At 54.2% G+C, this 18,497-nt stretch overlaps 6 protein-coding genes across 11 annotated transcripts; 3 read left to right on the forward strand and 3 right to left on the reverse strand.

The window, feature by feature from the left end:
• Nucleotides 1-95: 95 nt before the first annotated feature.
• Nucleotides 96-6,905, forward strand: NCU08993 (HEAT repeat containing protein). Its single transcript, XM_953928.2, has 2 exons — nt 96-6,137; nt 6,201-6,905. Exons 1-2 carry the CDS (start codon nt 435-437, stop codon nt 6,750-6,752), a joined length of 6,255 nt encoding a protein of 2,084 aa, XP_959021.1. The 5' UTR covers nt 96-434; the 3' UTR covers nt 6,753-6,905.
• Nucleotides 6,791-8,921, reverse strand: NCU08994 (hypothetical protein). The gene is made up of 2 exons (XM_953929.2): nt 7,527-8,921; nt 6,791-7,444 (listed from the first exon to the last, which is right to left on the reverse strand). Exons 1-2 carry the CDS (start codon nt 8,496-8,498, stop codon nt 7,166-7,168), a joined length of 1,251 nt encoding a protein of 416 aa, XP_959022.1. The 5' UTR covers nt 8,499-8,921; the 3' UTR covers nt 6,791-7,165.
• A 575-nt stretch (nt 8,922-9,496) lies between these two features.
• On the forward strand, nt 9,497-12,602 carry NCU08995. 2 transcript variants are annotated; one of them, XM_011395672.1, is made up of 3 exons: nt 9,497-10,101; nt 10,169-10,248; nt 10,336-12,602. In XM_011395672.1, exons 2-3 carry the CDS (start codon nt 10,233-10,235, stop codon nt 12,183-12,185), a joined length of 1,866 nt encoding a protein of 621 aa, XP_011393974.1. In that variant the 5' UTR covers nt 9,497-10,101; nt 10,169-10,232; the 3' UTR covers nt 12,186-12,602. The 2 variants fall into 2 exon arrangements, with proteins under 2 accessions (XP_011393974.1, XP_011393975.1); XM_011395673.1 differs by having other exon boundaries at nt 10,176-10,248.
• NCU08996 (hypothetical protein) lies at nt 12,374-13,208 on the reverse strand. Its single transcript, XM_953931.2, has 2 exons — nt 13,193-13,208; nt 12,374-13,110 (listed from the first exon to the last, which is right to left on the reverse strand). Exon 2 carries the CDS (start codon nt 13,014-13,016, stop codon nt 12,567-12,569), a length of 450 nt encoding a protein of 149 aa, XP_959024.1. The 5' UTR covers nt 13,017-13,110; nt 13,193-13,208; the 3' UTR covers nt 12,374-12,566.
• A 134-nt stretch (nt 13,209-13,342) lies between these two features.
• NCU08997 (repressible alkaline phosphatase) lies at nt 13,343-15,977 on the forward strand. 3 transcript variants are annotated; one of them, XM_011395675.1, is made up of 4 exons: nt 13,343-13,593; nt 13,697-13,784; nt 13,853-15,044; nt 15,108-15,977. In XM_011395675.1, exons 2-4 carry the CDS (start codon nt 13,782-13,784, stop codon nt 15,674-15,676), a joined length of 1,764 nt encoding a protein of 587 aa, XP_011393977.1. In that variant the 5' UTR covers nt 13,343-13,593; nt 13,697-13,781; the 3' UTR covers nt 15,677-15,977. The 3 variants fall into 3 exon arrangements, with proteins under 3 accessions (XP_011393977.1, XP_011393978.1, XP_011393976.1); XM_011395676.1 differs by having other exon boundaries at nt 13,363-13,784; nt 13,853-14,015; nt 14,076-15,044; XM_011395674.1 differs by having other exon boundaries at nt 13,363-13,784.
• On the reverse strand, nt 15,856-18,440 carry NCU08998 (4-aminobutyrate aminotransferase). 3 transcript variants are annotated; one of them, XM_011395679.1, is made up of 4 exons: nt 18,006-18,123; nt 17,915-17,923; nt 17,497-17,714; nt 16,037-17,428 (listed from the first exon to the last, which is right to left on the reverse strand). In XM_011395679.1, exons 3-4 carry the CDS (start codon nt 17,691-17,693, stop codon nt 16,216-16,218), a joined length of 1,410 nt encoding a protein of 469 aa, XP_011393981.1. In that variant the 5' UTR covers nt 17,694-17,714; nt 17,915-17,923; nt 18,006-18,123; the 3' UTR covers nt 16,037-16,215. The 3 variants fall into 3 exon arrangements, with proteins under 3 accessions (XP_011393980.1, XP_011393979.1, XP_011393981.1); XM_011395678.1 differs by lacking the exon at nt 17,915-17,923 and having other exon boundaries at nt 15,856-17,428; nt 17,497-17,914; nt 18,006-18,440; XM_011395677.1 differs by having other exon boundaries at nt 15,856-17,428; nt 17,497-17,923; nt 18,006-18,440.
• Between the last annotated feature and the right edge of the window lie 57 nt (nt 18,441-18,497).

Raw genomic sequence — 18,497 nt, forward strand, 5'->3', positions numbered from 1 at the left:
CAGGGGGCGTGTCCCGAACCCCTTGTCGGGTGTTGCCCCTCGAACACGACTCATTGGCCCACTGTATGTACAGCACGCTTGCTTCCCTGAGGGGACGCCCATGTACATGCGCCCGCAGACTTCTGCAACCTCCTGTGAGCTGCATTGGATGTTATCACACTACACGGGACTCTACAGACCTCGATCATCCATGTCAACCTGAGAACCCAAAGCTGGCCCAGGTCAACAACTTTCTTCCACTTCGTTGCGACTGACACCTTGGCCTTAGCAACTTTCAGACAGTCCTATTCTAGACCACGTTGCCTGACGATGCTAGCTTCGACCTTTTTACAGACCAGCCGAATTTCTTAGATCAGACTACATACAGTACAGCTATATACACCTAATTCCGCCGTCGAATTCGCGACAACAGAGCCCTCGACCGGCACCTAATCATGTCATCCACACCAGCTGACGCCACCAATGGCGAGCGCAACGGCATCACGAACACACTGACATCCCACGCTACGACGAATCCCGAGCTCGATCTTGCCAAGCTTCAAGCGCTCCCCGCCGAGCAGCAGGAGCTGTTCCTCCTGACGTCCGTCTCGGCACTTAGCAGGCATGTCCTGACGCTCGAACCAGATGACTGCACCGCGCAGCAGTTCTACATAAAAAAGGAGGCCTTCAAGGTCCTGAATCTTGCCTCGCCATCGCCAACAAGAGTCATACGAAACGCGCTGGGGCGGTGTCTTGCGCACGTGTTCGACAAGGGCGATAGGAAGCTCCTGTTCGAAACTGTTAACGAGCTGGTCGGCATCATCTCGAGTGGGAAATTGAAGACGGAGGGTGAGATACGGACAAAACATGCTGCCGTGGCTTGCTTGGGGGATATATACGGCTCGGCTGGTGACAGCGCCATTGGCTTGCACCAGCTAGTATGCTCGGCGCTCTTGAAGCTATTGAAGGCAGCTTCGAACCACGCAGGGCTTCGTGCAGCTGTCCTGACCGCTTTCGGGAAGATTGTCACCATGATACAGGGGAGCATGGACGAGAATGTTGCGAGAGATATATGGAAGCAGGGGAGAAACCATGCCTCTGGAGACAAAGGATCACTGGTCGTCGTGGCCGCTTGCCGATGCCTACGGTCGCTTGTGCAGTATACCCCCTATTTCAAGAACTCGACCGACTTCGACAAGCTCAAATCGACCTTGTTCAAGACGTTCGACAATCCCTCATCAAACGCGCGATCGGCAGCAGCGGACTGCTTTGCCCAAGCGCTGGTCGGGGGTTACTCCGAGTCAGCCATTGGCGAGGCACCGCTGCCCCTGGTCAAGAAATCCAAGTCCAAGGCGATCAAGAGACAGTCAACAATGGGAGGCCTTCAAGATGACGAGGAGGTTCCCTCACGGCCCGAGAGCCCTGCTCCAACCCAGAGACCCCAAGATTTGACCTTGTCGCTGGCCAATATACTCAAAACTTTGTCCACCCAATACGTCCGCATTTCGACCACCAATAAGGCAAGGGCTGCCATCGCTATTTGTATCGGAAACGTTCTCCAGAAGCTCGGGGAAAAGACTGTAGAAGTCAACTATCTTTGCATTCTCGAGATCCTTACAGCTGACTTCTTGGGCCATAACAACATTCTCAACAACCGGTACCGCTTACTCATTTCGCGGCGCATGGTCGATACCATAATCCAGGACATATTAGGAAAAAGGATCCTGGGTGAATCGGGGCAAATCACGGCTGCTAAAGCTATCGTCAACGATATCCTCAAGAACTATCCTCAGGCGCTCAAGGAAAAGCCGGAGCCATCCAAACACACATTGGTTGTCTCACTGAGTGCTCTGTCCTCGCTGATCTCCAGTTTGGGCACAGCGGTGACCGACTTCTCAGAGGGATGTCGCGATGGCCTGCTTCAAGTTCTCCAGCACCCTAGCTATACCGTTCAGGTATACGCCGCGGCCTGCATGAAGAATTTTGTGTTGGCCTGCCCGCAACAGCTTCTTCCCTGTTTGTCAGTTTGCATGAACAGCTTGAGCCGAGAACTGAGCCTTCTTGGGACGGGAAGAAATTCCCCTCGCAGGTGCATTGGTTTCGCCCACGGCCTCGCTGCCGGGCTCAGCGCAAGCCCGCAACGCCCGCTCTATGGGTCGGTCGAGATCAACAGTCGTGTTCTGACCATGGCTACAAACTTGCTCAAGTCAAGTGGAACTTCGGAACTACGGGTTGCAAGCACCCAGATCCAAGTTGCCTGGACCTTGATAGGCGGCCTAATGTCTCTTGGTCCCAACTTCGTCAAGATTCATCTCTCGCAGCTGCTTTTACTCTGGAAGAATGCGCTGCCCAAGGTTCTGGCAAAGGATAGCATGGCGGTTCATAGGAATCTGCTCAATGCCTCGTTCCTCACACATGTCAGGGAATGTGCGCTTGGGTCTATCCTAGCGTTCCTTCAGTTCAACAGTCGCCTCTTGACTGTGGACGTATGTAAGAGAATTGCTACGATGTTGCAGAGTACTACTGCATTTCTCAAGACACTACCAGCGAAGAAGACATCGGATGATATAAGCGAGAGGCTGACTCCAGCCTTGCAACTCCAGGATCTGGAGGTTATGGTACGACGCAGAGTCCTTCAGTGCTATACGAAGCTCGTGAACGTTAGCCCTGCTGGCGCCACTGAAGCACTCCTGCAGTCCAACCTTTTGACTCTCGCCATCTCTCTCTTTGCCGACCCGGATAACTATACACCGAGCTCCCTCAGCACTTCCATCGCGAACGCCGCAGGTACCTTCGACTCTATTTGGGAGGTGGGCGACAATTCAGGGTTTGGAGTGACCAGTCTTGTTAGGGGCTTTGCGACAAGAAGCCTCCCGGGACAGCAGACCAACGGCTCAGACAGCACCCAACAAGAGTACGAACCGGAGGAGTGCATCGAGAGGCTGCTTCTTTCTCCCGTATGCGGCACCCTGGAGAACGACGCTTGTCTTCTGTACATCGGTAACTCGGATAACCCGGGACTTCCTGATCCTGCTGCCACCGAGGTGGTTAACATGGCTATCCAGTTGTTTGCCTTTGTCTTCCCTTTGACCCCATCTAAGGTGCAGGAGAGTGCCTTGGAGCAAATCACGACCTTCATAAGGGCTGGCTCCCTTCAGCGGGAAACTGGCCGCAAGGCTGCTGTTGATGTCAACGTGGTTACGGCACTTCTGTCTACCCTCCGCGTGGCTTGCAAGGAGACCAAGTCGTCACCAGGCGACATCACAAACATGGCCGTAGAGAAACTTCTACAGGAGCTACTGAGAGATTTCGTACTTGACCCCGATCAGTACGTCCGTAGCATTGCTTACGAGGCAATTGCCAGACTTTGCAGCGCTTGTGGCAACGCATTCACGAATCAAGAGATCAAGTTCCTTGTTGATACTATTGTTGTCAACCGAGAACCTAGCGCCAGAGCGGGCTGCGCCATGGCTCTTGGGTGCATCCAGACCAAGATTGGCAGCATGGCGGCTGGGTATCATTTGAAGACGATTCTTAACATCCTCATGTCTCTGTGCAACGATCCGCACCCGACTGTTCATTACTGGGCTTTGGAGGCTATAGCACGCGTATCAGATGCTGCTGGACTCGGCTTCTCCAGTTTCGTGTCTAGCACACTAGGAATGTTGGCCAAGCTCTACGTCTCGGATACGCATAACCCTGAATTAGCTTCTCCGATCACCATGAACTTGGAGGCTGACCTCTCCTCATCGGCTGCGATTGCTCGCTGCGTTGATGCGCTCATCAACGTCCTTGGTCCAGATCTACAAGACTCTACGAAGTCTAGGGAGCTGATCCTTACTCTTGTTGGGTATTTCCAGCAAGAAGAGGATCTTGAGATTCAGCGGGCAAGTCTCGCTTGCATGGAACATCTGACATTGTATGCTCCGGGCTACATGGACTTCATCGACTACGTCAGGACGCTTCAGCGATACATCAAGTCCGATCATGCCGCCCTCCGAGATGTGGCCGTGGACAGTCTTTATAATCTCATGAAGAGGAACTCGTACGATGTCATCAAGGCCGCCGAGCAAGGCTTCGAGGATCATCTGTGGCTGGTTCTCGATGCCTCGCCGAGTCATGACGGAATGCGCAACCTTATCAGAAACTGGCTCCGCCAGACCTGTCTTTCGGACACAGCCGCTTGGCTTGCGCGCTTCCAGCATGTCCTGAAGATGACCAGACCGAAAGCCTCCGCGCAGGCAACCACGAACACCGGGAGGTCTGGTGGAGGCATTGACCTGCAGGACGAAGAGGTAGCTGGCTTCGCCGCTGCTGGAGGAGGCGCCAAGGACGACAAAGATACGCCGAGCGGCTCAGATGTGGAGCCCCTGAAGTGGCAGGTCACTACCTTCGCCATGGACTGCCTGAACGATATCTTCATTTTGGTTACAAAAGATGTCGCAACTCATGGCGAATCTGCTGCGCAGGCGGCCCTTCAGAACAAGGTTGCTGATGTCGTTCGCATGGCGTTCTCGGCGTCCACGTCAGGTGTCTTGGACCAGAGAATCTGGGGCTTGAAGATCATTGGCGCTGTTCTCAAAATGTTTGGCAAGATTCCAGACCCAGACTTTGAGGAGGCCATGCTGCTTGAGCAGTACCAAGCGCAAATCAGTTCCGCTCTTACGCCCGCTTTTGCCGCGGACTCGTCACCCGAACTGGCCTCGGAAGCCGTCGATGTTTGTGCAAGCTTCATCGCCACAGGCATTGTCACTGACGTAGACAGGATGGGTAGAATTCTGAAGACGTTAGTGAGCTCGTTGGAGAACTTTGCAAAGGATGAGGATAATGCTGGCATTGGTGACCTCAAGGGACTCAGCTCAAACGCACAGGTTATGGTCAAGATGTCTGTCTTCGCCGCCTGGGCCGAGCTACAAGTCGCCAGCTCTGAACAAAAGTACCTGCTGGATGTTCTCAAGCCTCATATTGGTACCTTGACTCCTCTTTGGCTCGAGTCGTTACGTGAATTTGCTCGGCTACGGTTCGAGCCGGATATTTCCATGACGCTCGGCCCTCCATCGCTTTCTGGAAGCTTGGACACTGTCTATGCAGCGCTGAACCGTGAGACGTTGCTCAAGTTCTACCAGGAGTCTTGGTTGAAGTTAGTAGACGCTATCGCCAGCCTCATTGAACAGGACAGCGAGTTCGTCTTTGATGCCCTCGATGGCAAGGAGCTGTCAGGACCTACCACCAACAGCAGCTCAAAGGGGGCAGATATCAACTACCGCGATGAGCCTGTTGCGTTCTTCTTTGTCTTGTTTGGTATCGCGTTTGAAGCGCTCGCCACGAGACCAGGCCAGAGCGAGTCTCTCGCTACCCGAGAACAAACACTGGAGATTCTCCGCGCTCTTAAGAAGATCCTTCACCCAAGCGTATCTGGTCATGCCATTTACCGCGATGCCATCTTCTCCGAGACGATGGATCTGCTGGACCGTCTCGTACTCACCGAAGGTCTTGATGTGCAGGGCGTTATCGTTGAGATTGCGCGTGCCCTATGTGTGGCACATCCAGCAGCCAGAAAGCAGGCTGACGACCCCGAGAACAGTGAGTTGTCTGATGACATTGAGCAGCTCTTCGAGCTCACTCGGATCATCGTCTTGGTCCTCTCCGGACTGTTGCCCAATCTCAGTGAGACCCAACAGCCCGTGCGCCACCAGATGACAGAGGAAGCGATCCTTCTCGTCAAGACATCGCTCAACGCACTGGTCGATGCCGCGGAGGTGTTCCCATCCATAATCAAGACGGATCTACACGCCTGTATCCTGCACATCTTTGCAACCATTCTTGCCACACCGTCATGCCAGGAGGTCATTGTCCCCCAAAACCTGTCGACACTCAAACGCTTTATCAACGGCATGACCGGTTCCAGGAGAGACGGCGGAGATGATGACGAGGGTAATTCGCCCACGGACGTTCAGCTGCTGGGATGTCTGCGCCGCTTCCTGTCCATCTATCTCAACGCTCAGAAGCGCGAAGCCCCGACGTCCTTGACCTGCGTCAAGAACTGTCTCCTGGCCATCACTATCCTCTTCACTGGTGGCAAAAACCACCTGCCAGCCAGCGAGCCGCTGGTAGCCAAGTTCCTAGACGAGCTCGTAGACTGTCTAACTGACCGGATGGTAAGTGTTTACTCGCTCCCACACCGCATTGGCCTTTCCATATACTAACACGGCCAACTCTAGACCGCCAAAATAGCCGCAAACTGCATCCGCTCCCTCCTCCTCAACACCAACGCCAACAACCAACCCACCTCAGCCGATCACTCTATCTCCCGCCACCTCCTCCCGCGCCTCATTGCCTTCGTGACCAACACCTCTCCTGAGGACCCGGAACAAGCTCGTTCGCTCATCGCCCAAACCCTCGTGCAATTTACCGCCGTGGTTGCCAGAGGATCGTCGCAGGACGGAGGCCAAGGCGCATCCATTGCCATGGCCCTCGTTGTGCCGACTTTGCTCTCGCGCGCGGCGACAGAGGGAGCTAAAGATGATGCATACCGCGAGACGAGTGCAAGGCTACTGGAGTTGGCGAGCGCCGATCAGACTGCTTTTAGGGCGGTGGTGGGCGCGATGAGTGAGGGCCAGAGGGCGTTTATGGAGGAGGTTATCAAGAGTGGACGATCGGGGGGAATGGGTGGTGGTGGTGGTGGCGCACATGTAGGTGCCGGAGGGAGGAGAAGTGAGGAGGACGAAGAGCAGGCGCCGACTATTGCTTTGAAGATGAACTTTGGTGGTTGAAGAGGATGGTGAAGAAGTGTGGAAGGGTTCGTTTTGGATTTGGGGAAGAGCATATATATATAAAGACGGTATAGGACGTTGTAATACACTTGCATGTGGACTGTTGATGAAGAGTCTCGCTTGGCGAGAAAAGGGAAATTTTGGAATCTGGTTCGAGATGAAATGGGAAACAGGGGCTGGCTCGAGTTGAGCCCCCCCTTTCTTTCGATTGTTTACTTGGGTATCTTCTTATCCGACCCTAACCCTCTGTTCTCTAGCACCCCTTGCTTCTCACGGCTTGACAAAAGGAGAGAACAGCCCCCAACCTGGTATAAACCGCCGTCATTGCGTCCTTGAACCCTGCTCCTGTCGCTTCCTCCAATGTGTCTATAACAATGCGGCCATGATCGGAATCCAAAAAGAAGCGTCTACTTCTAATTCGCCGCAAGAATTTCCGCCGCAAACGGCGCCGGCGCAACGTCTCTTGTGCCATCATGCCTCCTGGCCTCCTCAGCTTCTCGCTTCTTTCTGTCGGCCTCCCTCTGTCGCTCGTGGTTCACATAAGTGGCGTAGCGCAGAGTACCGAGGGTAGCGACCGCCATAAACAATATTCCTACCACGGACCGGCGAATGAGAACCCAGCGCAGGGCTTCGATGTCGGATCGGGCGTCGCTGTTGAGCATGACGGAGATTTTGTAGTTTATTTGTTGAATCTGTTGGCGCGCACAAGCAAATGTTAGTTTAGGGTTATTTTAATTCCCGGGTCTAGGATATGAAGAGGTTTGGAAGACGTACCCGACTTTCAACGGCCTTCTGCTCCTCCCTGACTGCCATTTTCCGATCATTGAACATGCCGCGCACGTTATCGTTCAGCGTCAACAGCTCCTGGTTGAGCCTCTGCGTGAGTATGTCCACCTCATGAAGCAGATGCGTGCGCTGCTGTCGTAACTGCTCGTCCGCCACCCGCCGGTTGTTCTTGACCTCGGTGCTCAGCTCTGAGCACGCTGCACGGAACAGGTACGTCTCGTTTTCCACGTCGCTCTTGCTCACCAGCCCGGCTTGCGCCACGTCCAGGTTCGACGCTAGCAGACCACGAACGGCTTTCATGGCTGTGATGGCTTGCGTGAGCGTGTAGCCGCCGGCCGAGAGCTGTTTGACGAGCGAGTAGCTGTCGAAGTGGTGGACGTAGGGAGGCGGTTGCAGGTGCGGTGGTCGGCCGTTGCCGTTGTCAGAGTCAGTCAGGAGGCGCGTGGTGTTGTCGGAGGGAGGTGGTCCCATGTATAGAATGGTTTCCATAGGCGTGGTGCTCTTTTTGTCTGCCGTCGGATCTGAGCCCGTTCTCGCGGCGGCTGCGGTGGGTGGTTGTTCAGGGGTTCCCCCGGAGCTTGGGGCTGCCTTTGGCGCATCGGGGACGCCTTCTGTTGGTGTTGTTGGCTCGCTCTTTTCAGACTGCTGCTTCTCTGCCGGGGCAGCGTTGGGATTCGGGCCGGCGCTTGGTTTTGGGTCGGAAGGCGTTGTCGGTGCCTCGTCATGTAATGGCTGCGGTTCTACGGCCTTTCCGTATTTTACAAAGGCGGCTTGCCTCCGGGAGGCGGAGCTGGAGAAAGGAGCCGAAGCGGTATGCGCGCAGCATGAGGGCTGAGAAGAGAGAGGAGCGACATAACGACGAGGCTTGCGGGCAACACGAGCCGCGGCTGGCTCAGACCAGAGAGCGCCTGTGCGGAACAGCTGAGGATATAGGAAGGTCAAACGGCCAGGGGTGGCCATGATGTCGAAGATGGTGGCTTTGTTGGTGCCCGAGCAGTCACAAATATTGGAAGCGGACTTTTGGGGGGGAACAGCTTCGAGGGGATCGCGGGGTTCTGGATGGGTGGGCGCTGGGAGGATTCGTTCGCGACTGTTGGATTGACGGGGAACAAAGTGTTGTTGGATCAGGAGCAAAGGATAAAAGGAGGAAAGGGACGAGAGTCGGTAATACTCTAGACAGGCATGGTGGGTCGGGAACAGCCGGTTGGAAATCACCTCAATGTCATGACTGGGCCGCCGTCAACGGAGCTCGGGGTCCATTGTCTCGGGTTGCTAGCGCATCACAGGATCGGCCTTCTGGTGGGTTCGTTCCATTCCAGGGCAGCCCAGGGGTAAAACGGCTAGAGCCGGTTGGATGGATGAATGTGCTGCACTGGGTGTCGCTGCCAGCGCAGTCCAAGTTGTTCAAACGACGAACGGAATGCCAAGAGCAAGGCCGCTCGGTGCTAGGGTAGGTGCCCGTGCAGGGGAGGGCAGGCGGTCTCGGTTCTCAGGTTGTGGAGCACGCACGTCAGACGTTCCCGCCCGGCCTGAAGGAGGAAGTGACGTGCATCGGGACTCTGCCCTGATGTCTCGAACGCACATGTCGACAAGCAACCAAAACGTTTATGGGATAGAAGGAGGATCTGACAAGACATTGACGAAGCTGTCATTGTCTGGTAAGTACTACCTCTATGGATGGTCGTAGGGAAACCAGAACGTGTCTGGACCGTTTCCAAGAAATCACCTGGTATTCCCAAATTTCCAGATCAACTCTAACTAGAGGTAGCTGCCCGGTGTCGGCAATTGAAGGCCTAACAAGGACAGTGTATGGTAGAGGCCGCCTTTCAATCACATTTTATGGGATGGCGATCATTGACCCCGCTAGATACAGTAGGTGATGTTAACACACTGACATGGACTCAAAGCAGTACCTGCCTCCACTATAACGCAATGAGATACGCCCTATATTCCATCCCAGGGTCTTCATCCTACTGGGTGCAACACGCGACTGAAATCAAATGATTACTTCAATCGTTTCCCATGCAACCTTCCTTCCGTTCTCCAACTCCTGCTGCTTTTATACAACCCTCAAAACTTACCTAACTTACCTAGTCATATCAAACTGAAATCTCTTGCTTCCTCCTCGTGTAACTGGGAAAGCGCACAACCACATATCGTCACTGCAGCACAAGTCAGAGAGAGAGAGAAAAGGTGAGCAGGTACTTTCCACCAACATGGAAGAATTGGAACCATGTCGAAAAGCCCTTCCATGACCGACCGAGGTCCCTGGTCCCGCGCGGCAGGCTGATTGACTCACGGTTCGCTTCAAGTCGTGGAACTCGAAAAACGAAAAAACCAACTGCAATCTTCACCACGGCACGGGTGACATCTACGGGACGCTGCTTCTTCACCTACTCTGCTCGCACACGTCATACTCGTCCTGCCGCTGCATAAATTATATTCACATACCCAGACCCCGGCCATCTCTTGTCCATCTTATCTCTCTGCTCCGCTCTAACCATTCTTCACCGTATCGTCTTAGCCACGCAACCACCGGTCTTGGCTATTTTTTTTTGTTCATGTATGCCTTCACATCGATTTTCATCGTTTCCCATCCTTGCCCATGTCTCAGGCTAACTGACTCGTAGTCCATAGTGACTCTTCATAATTCGCCGACCTGGCAGCTTATCCGGGCGTCAGTGTTGGCTGCAGATGGCTTCCCCATATGGTTTGTACAACCATCCCCATCCGACTGAATCATGGCCAATATGGCTCCTCAGAACCTGAAGGTACTCACTGACAACACCTCCCACAGATCCCGTGGCCACGGATCCACCACTTCTAGACAGAAACAGCGAGATCAAAACATACACCACGTCGAGGTTTACCTATCCCGGCCTGCGTATCTTCTATCGGCGCCACCAACAGGCCGACCGTCTTCCAAAGTCACCGGCGCCGATACCACTACTCGTTTTCATCCATGGACTTGGTGGCTCAGTAGCCCAGTTTCACCCGTTGCTCACCAGCCTGACTTCGATTGCGTCCTGCTTGGCTATTGATCTTCCAGGGTGCGGGAGATCCGAGTTTTCAGTCCGGCAATGGGAAGCATACACGACAGATGCCCTGGTAGAGCTCCTAGAGACCATCATCGAGGATTACCGCGAAAAGGAGGACGGCCAGGGTGTAGTGCTGATTGGTCACAGCATGGGTGCCTCTCTTGCTGCACTACTGGCGAGTCCGAGACTACCACCCCGGACTCAACTGCATGATCACGTCGCTGGCTTGATCGCGGTCTGCCCCACCTCAGGTTTTTCATCTCAGAAGCAAATTATGGTTCTTACGGCATTGCTTTGGGTCCCTGAAATCATCTTCAACCTTTGGAGAGCGTGGGACAAGCGAGGCGGAAGCCAAAGTGCGAGCGTTAGGAGGTTCGTTGGCGCCGATGCCGACCCCGAAGCAAAGCGGCTTCAAGACTTATACAACAACCAAGCTATCACGTCAGTCTGGCGTCGTATGGCTTGGGGTTGTCTACCGACTCATGTCAAAGGGGTTACTAAGGGCGGCCTACCTTCGAAAGAAACCTGGGAAAAGCTGAATGTGCCGGTTTTCTTAGTGGGAGGAGAAGATGATAGAGTCACCCCTCCCCAGGAAATTGCCAAGATCCGTGACTTTCTGCAAGAAGTCAAAACGACACCAGACACGATTTCACCCGGCACCTCAGTTCTTGCTGACTCGGCAGCGCCGGTAGATATCAACGCAGCGGCGTCCAAGATTGATGCTATGACAAGTTTGGGGCAAGGAGAGGAAAATACTCGGGAAAGCGAGGATCAAAAGCCAGTACACCGCACACAGGTTGCTGAACCAGAGGAAGGAGCGGACGATCCGGTGACACCTACTGAGCAGGCAGCGAGTCTACCGTCCTTGTCTCTCCACCGCAAAAAGATTGTGCGCTCCATCATCATGGGCAAGCCGGCCACGCACGCTTTACTATACACGCCGTCAACAGTCCGCATCCTCGCGGGATTGATATCGGATTTTATGGTTGTGCATATCACTGGTCGTCTTGACCTGGGCTGGCAACTGCAGTACCTTTCTCGTGATGGCAAGTGGGATGTCAAGAATCTTCAGAAGTGGCAGGCAGTAGAGCCTGTTTCTGAACCTATTGGAGGCATCTTCCGTGCCATCAAGACCTTGCGCGAGGTTGACGAAGATCACAGTCCTTCGGAATTTGTCAAGAAATGGGGTGGGGTCATTAAGGATGTCATTGACATTTCGCATGACAACCCCGTGTACAACCCTCAGGGTCTCGAGAAGGGAGGAATACACTACCACAAGTTCCCGACGGTTTCCAAGGTCCCGCCTACGGATGCGGAGATCAAGGGCTTCATTGAGCTTGTCGACAAGGTCCGTGACGAGCAGAAGGAGCGGGCGAAGAGAGAGAACTGGGGAGAAGAGCATTATATTGGAGTCCATTGCCACTATGGCTTCAACAGAACGGGATTTTTCCTTGTCTGTTACCTCGTTGAGCGATGCGGTTATACGCCGGAGGCGGCTATTGAGCATTTTGCTCAGAGCAGGCCCAAGGGCATCAAGCATGCTCACTTCAAGGACCGGCTGTACGTGCGGTATTCGGGTTTAAGGAGCGAGGCAATCGCGGAGCACTGAGATTTCACTTGCCCCCCTCCCCCCCTCCCTTTTTTTTTTGGTTGTTTGCTGGTTTACTTTGCTGCAAACGTCTCGAGATTCTTCGAGATTTGTTTTCTGATGATACGAGCGGTTGGGTTAGTTGTAAGCAATTCCTTGGTCATGGTAGTATGGTTAGGCCTTGTACGGAAAGACAGGGCGTCTGGAAGGTTAAATGCTGTTCGGTTCTTGATACCTTGGGATACTAGCCTGTATTCCTTCTTTTTTCTTAGTTATTGAGTCTAGTTAGAGAGGTTGATGTCTTGATAGAATCAAAGCCTAGCGTTGTTTACCTTAATACGAGCCAGAGCAGCAGTCATGTTTTGATAACGACAGTCTCCTAACTCGAAACACGCAGCATGCTCAAGACAACTCTCCCCGACTAGCCAGATACGCAGCCCCCGAGTCAGCCCAAATTTCATACATTTTCACCCTCGCATCCTCGTCAAACTCCAAGACATATCTAAACACCTCGTCCCAGCTCTGCCCCGTCTTTTTGTTGGTGAAGACTGCCTCTCCCCTCACCGACACCTTGCGCACCTCTGTATCCACAATGTAATCGGAAAACCGCATGTCCTTGTAACTCAATTGCTCCCCAATGGTCTTGAAGTAGTCCAGAAATCCGTCTTTGCCCTTGTATTCGCGGCCCAGAAAGGGCGCCAAGCGAGGCAGACCGTGCTCGAAGACTATGATGTCATTGCTGTTTTGGGTGAAGTGCTTGGTAAGGATCTCGGAGGGAGAAGATTGGGAGGCGAAGGCGGTGCAAAATGATTCAGAGGCTTTGAGGAGGGATTGCCGAGTGATGGAAGACATTTATTCTGATGTTTTTTGGGGATCTGTTGAGCGTGCCGAGTGTTGGTATCGTGAAGGGTTGGTTGTTGGTATTGGTGTTGGAGTTCCTGTGATACTGCCGTGGTTCTCTTGTGTGAATGCCGGGATCGGAGTCTTGCCTGTGTGCTACAGTAACATGAATGGTTGAATTGACCTACCTATGCCCTGTCGTGGGGAACCTAGGTACCTAGCACGATAGGGGACCAACAGACAAGGTTGCTTTCAGTGCCAGGTGGTCAGGCGGACGAATCATGGGCTCCTGCCGCACCCGATGCAGCCCTACCTATCTATCGCCGCTGCCCGCGCTGCGTCTTGACCGCTGTGAGGCGGGAGGTGTCCAGTGTGCGTTAATAAGTACCTAAGGTAACGTCTCGTCCAGTCAGATGCGAGGACGTCCTCTGTTACGACCCCTGCCTGGAGATACCTAGCCAAAGAGGTGCTCAAACAGTCGCCGCCAGCGCTTTACCTTGTAGGAAAGGTGCACCACGTCACCCGCCCACCGTGACGGAGACAACGAGACGGCGGGCACAGACAGGCACGCGCCGCCGGTCCAAGTCAGGTTCGTTTCAGTCCCGTCTCTCTTTTTCGTCCCATCTTTCCGCATCTTGGCTTTCTTTCCCCTCTCTTCCCTTTCTGTCTATGCAACTGAAAGCTCAGTATAGGAAGAAGTCCCAACCAAAAGATTGACCGTGCTCTCTTCTGCTGGGCTGATCGCAAACCATCACATCGCTCTCTCTCTACACCGCAATGGTAAGTGAAAGCGCCTTCTCTACCTTTTCCAAGAAGAGGGTTAACCGGGGGTGGATTCCACCGCACAGGCGCCGTCTCCGGAACGCACGCCATTGTTGGCCTCTGACCAGTCTCCCGATCGCGAGAACGACAATGCCGCTCCCAGGTCACGATGGCGCGAGCTTGCGCTCTTCACCTGGGCCCTTCTGGCTACCGCCGCCGTCATCGTTTTGGCCGTGGTGATCCAGCACAGTAACTCCACCCAACACTCGTCGATCTCGCCGGCCGCAGTCTCTGACTCCTCCTCTGTAGCCGGCGACAAGAAGCACGGTTCCCCGTCCGGCGGCAAGCGCAACTTGGTCTTCATGGTGTCCGATGGCATGGGACCCGCTTCGCTCTCTCTTACGCGCTCCTTCCGCCAGCTCACCCAGGACTTGCCTATCGACGATACCCTCACCCTCGACCGTCACTTTTGGGGTACCTCCCGCACGCGCTCGAGCAACAGCTTGGTGACGGACTCTGCTGCCGGTGCCACTGCCTTCTCCTGCGGCCTGAAGAGCTACAATGGCGCTATCTCGATGCTTCCCGATCACACACCCTGTGGTACCGTCCTCGAGGCTGCCAAGCGTGCTGGGTACCACACCGGCTTGGTGGTGACGACCGATATCACGGACGCCACTCCTGCTTGCTTCGCCGCTCACGTCTTTCATCGCATGCAAGGCGATGAGATTGCGCTACATGAGATCGGTCATGGACCCCTCGGTCGCGTTGTCGATCTCATGCTGGGCGGCGGCAGGTGCCACTTCTTGCCCAAGGGAACTCCGGGCAGCTGCAGACAGGATGACATCGATGTTACTAAGCTCGCCCAGGAGGAGTATGGATGGAACTACGTTAGTGATCGCGCCGGCTTCGATTCCCTGGGCTTGGGCAAGAACGTTTCCTTGCCCCAGTTGGGTCTATTTGCGACCACAGATGTTCCCTTCGAGATCGACCGCTGCAACATGGCGGATGTGTACCCTAGTCTGAGCGAGATGGCTGCCACGGCTCTGGCGGCGCTTGAGGAGGCTACCAAGGACAGCGACAAGGGTTTCTTCCTCATGATTGAGGGTAGCAGAATCGACCATGCCGGTCACATTAACGATCCTGCTGCTCAGGTTCGTGAGGTGCTTGAGTACGACAAGACTTTCAAGTCTGTCCTTGACTTCATTGAGAAGTCGGACACTGAGACCATTTTGGTTGCCACCAGCGATCACGAAACTGGTGGTCTGTCCACTGCTTGGCGTATGTTCATACCTCCCCTTTTCTTCTCCTCCTGCTTATGACAGTAACTAACACCATAAACAGAGGCGCCCAGCGAACTTCCCGTCTACAACTGGCACCCCACTGTCCTCGCTCGCGCCAACGCCTCATCTGAGCTCCTCACCGCCCTCCTCCTCAAGCACATTGCCGAAACCGGCGACAAGGAAGAGCCGCTCCTCCGCTGGATCAATGACGAGCTCGTTGTCAAGCACCTCAACATCAAGGACGCCTCCGAGGTTGAGCTTAACTCGATTGCCAGCAACCCCGCCCTGGCCATCCAGCTTTTTGCCCGCATGGTCAGCGTCCGCGCCCGTGTGGGCTGGAGCACGCACGGCCACAGCGCCGTGGACGTAAACATCTACAGCTCTGGCGGCCCCGGCACCGAGAAAATCAGGGGTAACGTGGAGAACACGGATGTCGGCAAGTTCCTGAGGGGATGGCTCGATTTGGATAGCGAGGTGGAGAATATCACCAAAGAGCTGGTCAAGAAGCTGGGCGACAAGGCTCCCTCGCAGAAGCAGTTGAACAAGATTGAGAAGGCGTCGACCGCTTTTGAGGATGATGGAGTGGCTCATGGCGGGTTTGAGTCGGGACTTTATGGCCATGTGTTGTAAGAGGGGACTTAAGTTTCGAGTGGGCGTTTTTGAAGAGCTTCCTTTGTGGTGTATATGGACATGATGCATACGATCTTGATATGATATGGGTGGAAGGATGAGTGATACAAATGGATTGCATAGATTGAACATTTGCATGAGCGACAACGGAGCTGCATGGCAGAGACTGGCTGGGTAGCGTTTGTATCTTATGTAGGATAGCGTTTATGAGTTAATGCAGGCATTGTCGTATGAATATGTATATTATAGATGAGCCTTCGCGCTTTCACGACACAGAGTTATCCTCTTCTTTCACGACGAGAAGACATCCATGGCATATGTGGATGTTGATCGCATGATGATGTTTGAAGCATATCGTCGAAGGGAGTCATGCTCATCATTTCCATTATACCAAATGTGCACAGAGATGATTGGTCAATTCGATTTCTTTTCCAAACTCCCGCTCCGGGAAATGGGATTCCTCCTGCCATTCTGTTTTCCGGCGCACATCATACAAGCCCCTCAAGTCCCATCAGTCATGACCATCACTCCCTCATCATTTATTGAAACGACTTGACAATCTTCTCCAAAGCATCCACCAAGATATCCGCATGCTTCTCCTCGAAAATCAACATGGGCCTCAACCTAACCGCGCTCTGTCCACTGCCGCCAATATTCACCCCAAACTTCTTCGCCCTCGCCAGAAACTCGTCTCTGCGCGGGTTATCAAACGCAATGAACGTTCCCTGTCCTTTGCCTCTCAGATTCGCAAACTGGCCCGGATACTTCTGCGCCAGTCCTTCCAGCTTGCCATACAGATAGTCACCCACGCGAGCCGTATGCTCCACTAGTCCCAACCGTTCAATCTCGCCAATGATGGCCTTGAAGAGCAAAGCCCTGGCCGGGTCGCCCATCCACGTGTTGAACTGCCTATAAGGCTTGTTGGGCCGCAGCTCCGGGTTGCCAAAGTAGTAACCGGCCGTCTGCGCCTTCTTGGAAAAGGTCACCATGTCGGGAGGGTCTTGCAGGTCCCAGTGCTCGTGCGCCCAGAACTTTCCTGTGGCGCCGACGCCCGTCTGGACTTCGTCCACGATCAGCAGGACGCCGTGCTTCTTGGTGATGGCGCGCAGACCCCGGAAGAAGGCGGGCGAGGCGTGGTTGTCGCCGCCCTCGGACTGGATCGGCTCAATGATCACCGCCGCGGGCGGGATGTGGTAGTTCTTGATCAGGTGCTCGACCTCGTCCAGCGCGGCCTGCTCGGCGGCCGCGTTCTCTTCGGCGTGCTCTTCGAGGGGGTACTTGAGCAGCGGGAAAGTCGCCTGCGGCCAGTCGAAAGCGGGGATGTCCAGCTTGTGGATGGGCTTGGAGCGGGTGGTCGACAGCGAGCCGAACAAGCGGCCGTGAAAGGCGGACTTGAAGGAGAGGATGGACAAGGACGAAGCGCCGGGCGATTGGTTGATCATGGCGGACTCCATTTCTTCGGCGGTGAATTCCACCTGGGGCCCGCCGCGCTCCTTTTGCCGGCGCCACATGAAGGCGGCTTTGTAGGCGGTTTCGTTGGCGTCGGAGCCGGCCATGGCGGTGAAGACTTGGTTGAGCCCCTTGGGCGCGACCTTGAGGATGCCCGTCTTGAGCACCGAGGCCCAGTCGGTGGGCGGGAAGTTGCCGAGGGCGGGGCGGTTGATGATGCTGTTGACCATGTCGGAACTGCGGGCGGCGTCTTGCAGGACGGGGTTGTTGTAGCCGATGGGAATGGAGGCAATTTGAGCGTAGCTGTTGGGTGGAAGAAGGGGATATAGTTAATTTGTTGTATTCTTGGTCTGGGAGTCATAGTCACTTACACATCAAGCAAGACATTGCCATCAGGATCGGCAATGTAGTTGCCCACGCTCTTATGGTAATCAGTGAGCATGTTCAAGCTCCGAGTGTCAAAGACCTCATCAAGCTCCTTGATGGCCTCCTTGGCTTTGGGGCCCGGAATCTCGGTCTTGACCGTGGGACCCTCTGGCTCCCAGTCCTTGTAGAATGATGATGCCATCTTGCTGCTAGAGGCAGTAAACTGGCGACGGTTAGAGAACTGGTGTACTGCGGAAACGGCCGCAGGTCGAACCGTCGAAGCAGTAGAAACGGCACGTAGGCTGCCGCTATAGCTGCTCCGAAGAAGTCTGGAGGCCATGTGGTGTCACTTGTTATGCTGGCGTGTTCGTCTGAGATGGTTTCTTACACCCAATATCCAGCTTCAAGTCCGCACTGACTAACCTGTGATTACTTCGAGTGTTGTGTAAGTCGATGAACTTGGGGGAATACAACCGATTTTCAGCAACAAACAGAAAGAGGGATTGGGACTTACAGAAGTAATACAAAGTGAAGTGGATTGTGAGATTTGGAATAGCGAATTGAAGGTCCTCAGCTGATACCTGCAGGTGATTCGGAGAAGAGGAGGAAACGCCACTCACTTCAATGGGCCAGAAAGGAAAGGAATGATGAAGTAAAACAGGGAGGAAGTAAAGTGGCTATTATTTTGTATAAGAAGCCCCATGCCACCACATGAGATATGGAAAGCGGGGAAGCCGATACAGGACAGACGTCAAGACAGCATTGGGGACACATAGGTAGGATGTACGTACATCAATTGGAGATAATTAGCTGATCGAAATCTCGACGTCTGTTCTAGTGTAGAGTACTTAGACTTTCCAACTTACAGCCGCCCTGGCCGCCGCCTTGCCAACACGGGCAGGAGACAAAGTGTTTACGTACATGGAACGACCCAACGTCTCGTACCCGACTATCAGCTATCGCTTAACAGGGGCAAAATATCCCGAGATCATCGTACATGGTGAGG

This window comes from Neurospora crassa, linkage group III, assembly GCF_000182925.2.
Source record: "Neurospora crassa OR74A linkage group III, whole genome shotgun sequence".
NCBI classification, from domain to species: domain Eukaryota; kingdom Fungi; phylum Ascomycota; class Sordariomycetes; order Sordariales; family Sordariaceae; genus Neurospora; species Neurospora crassa.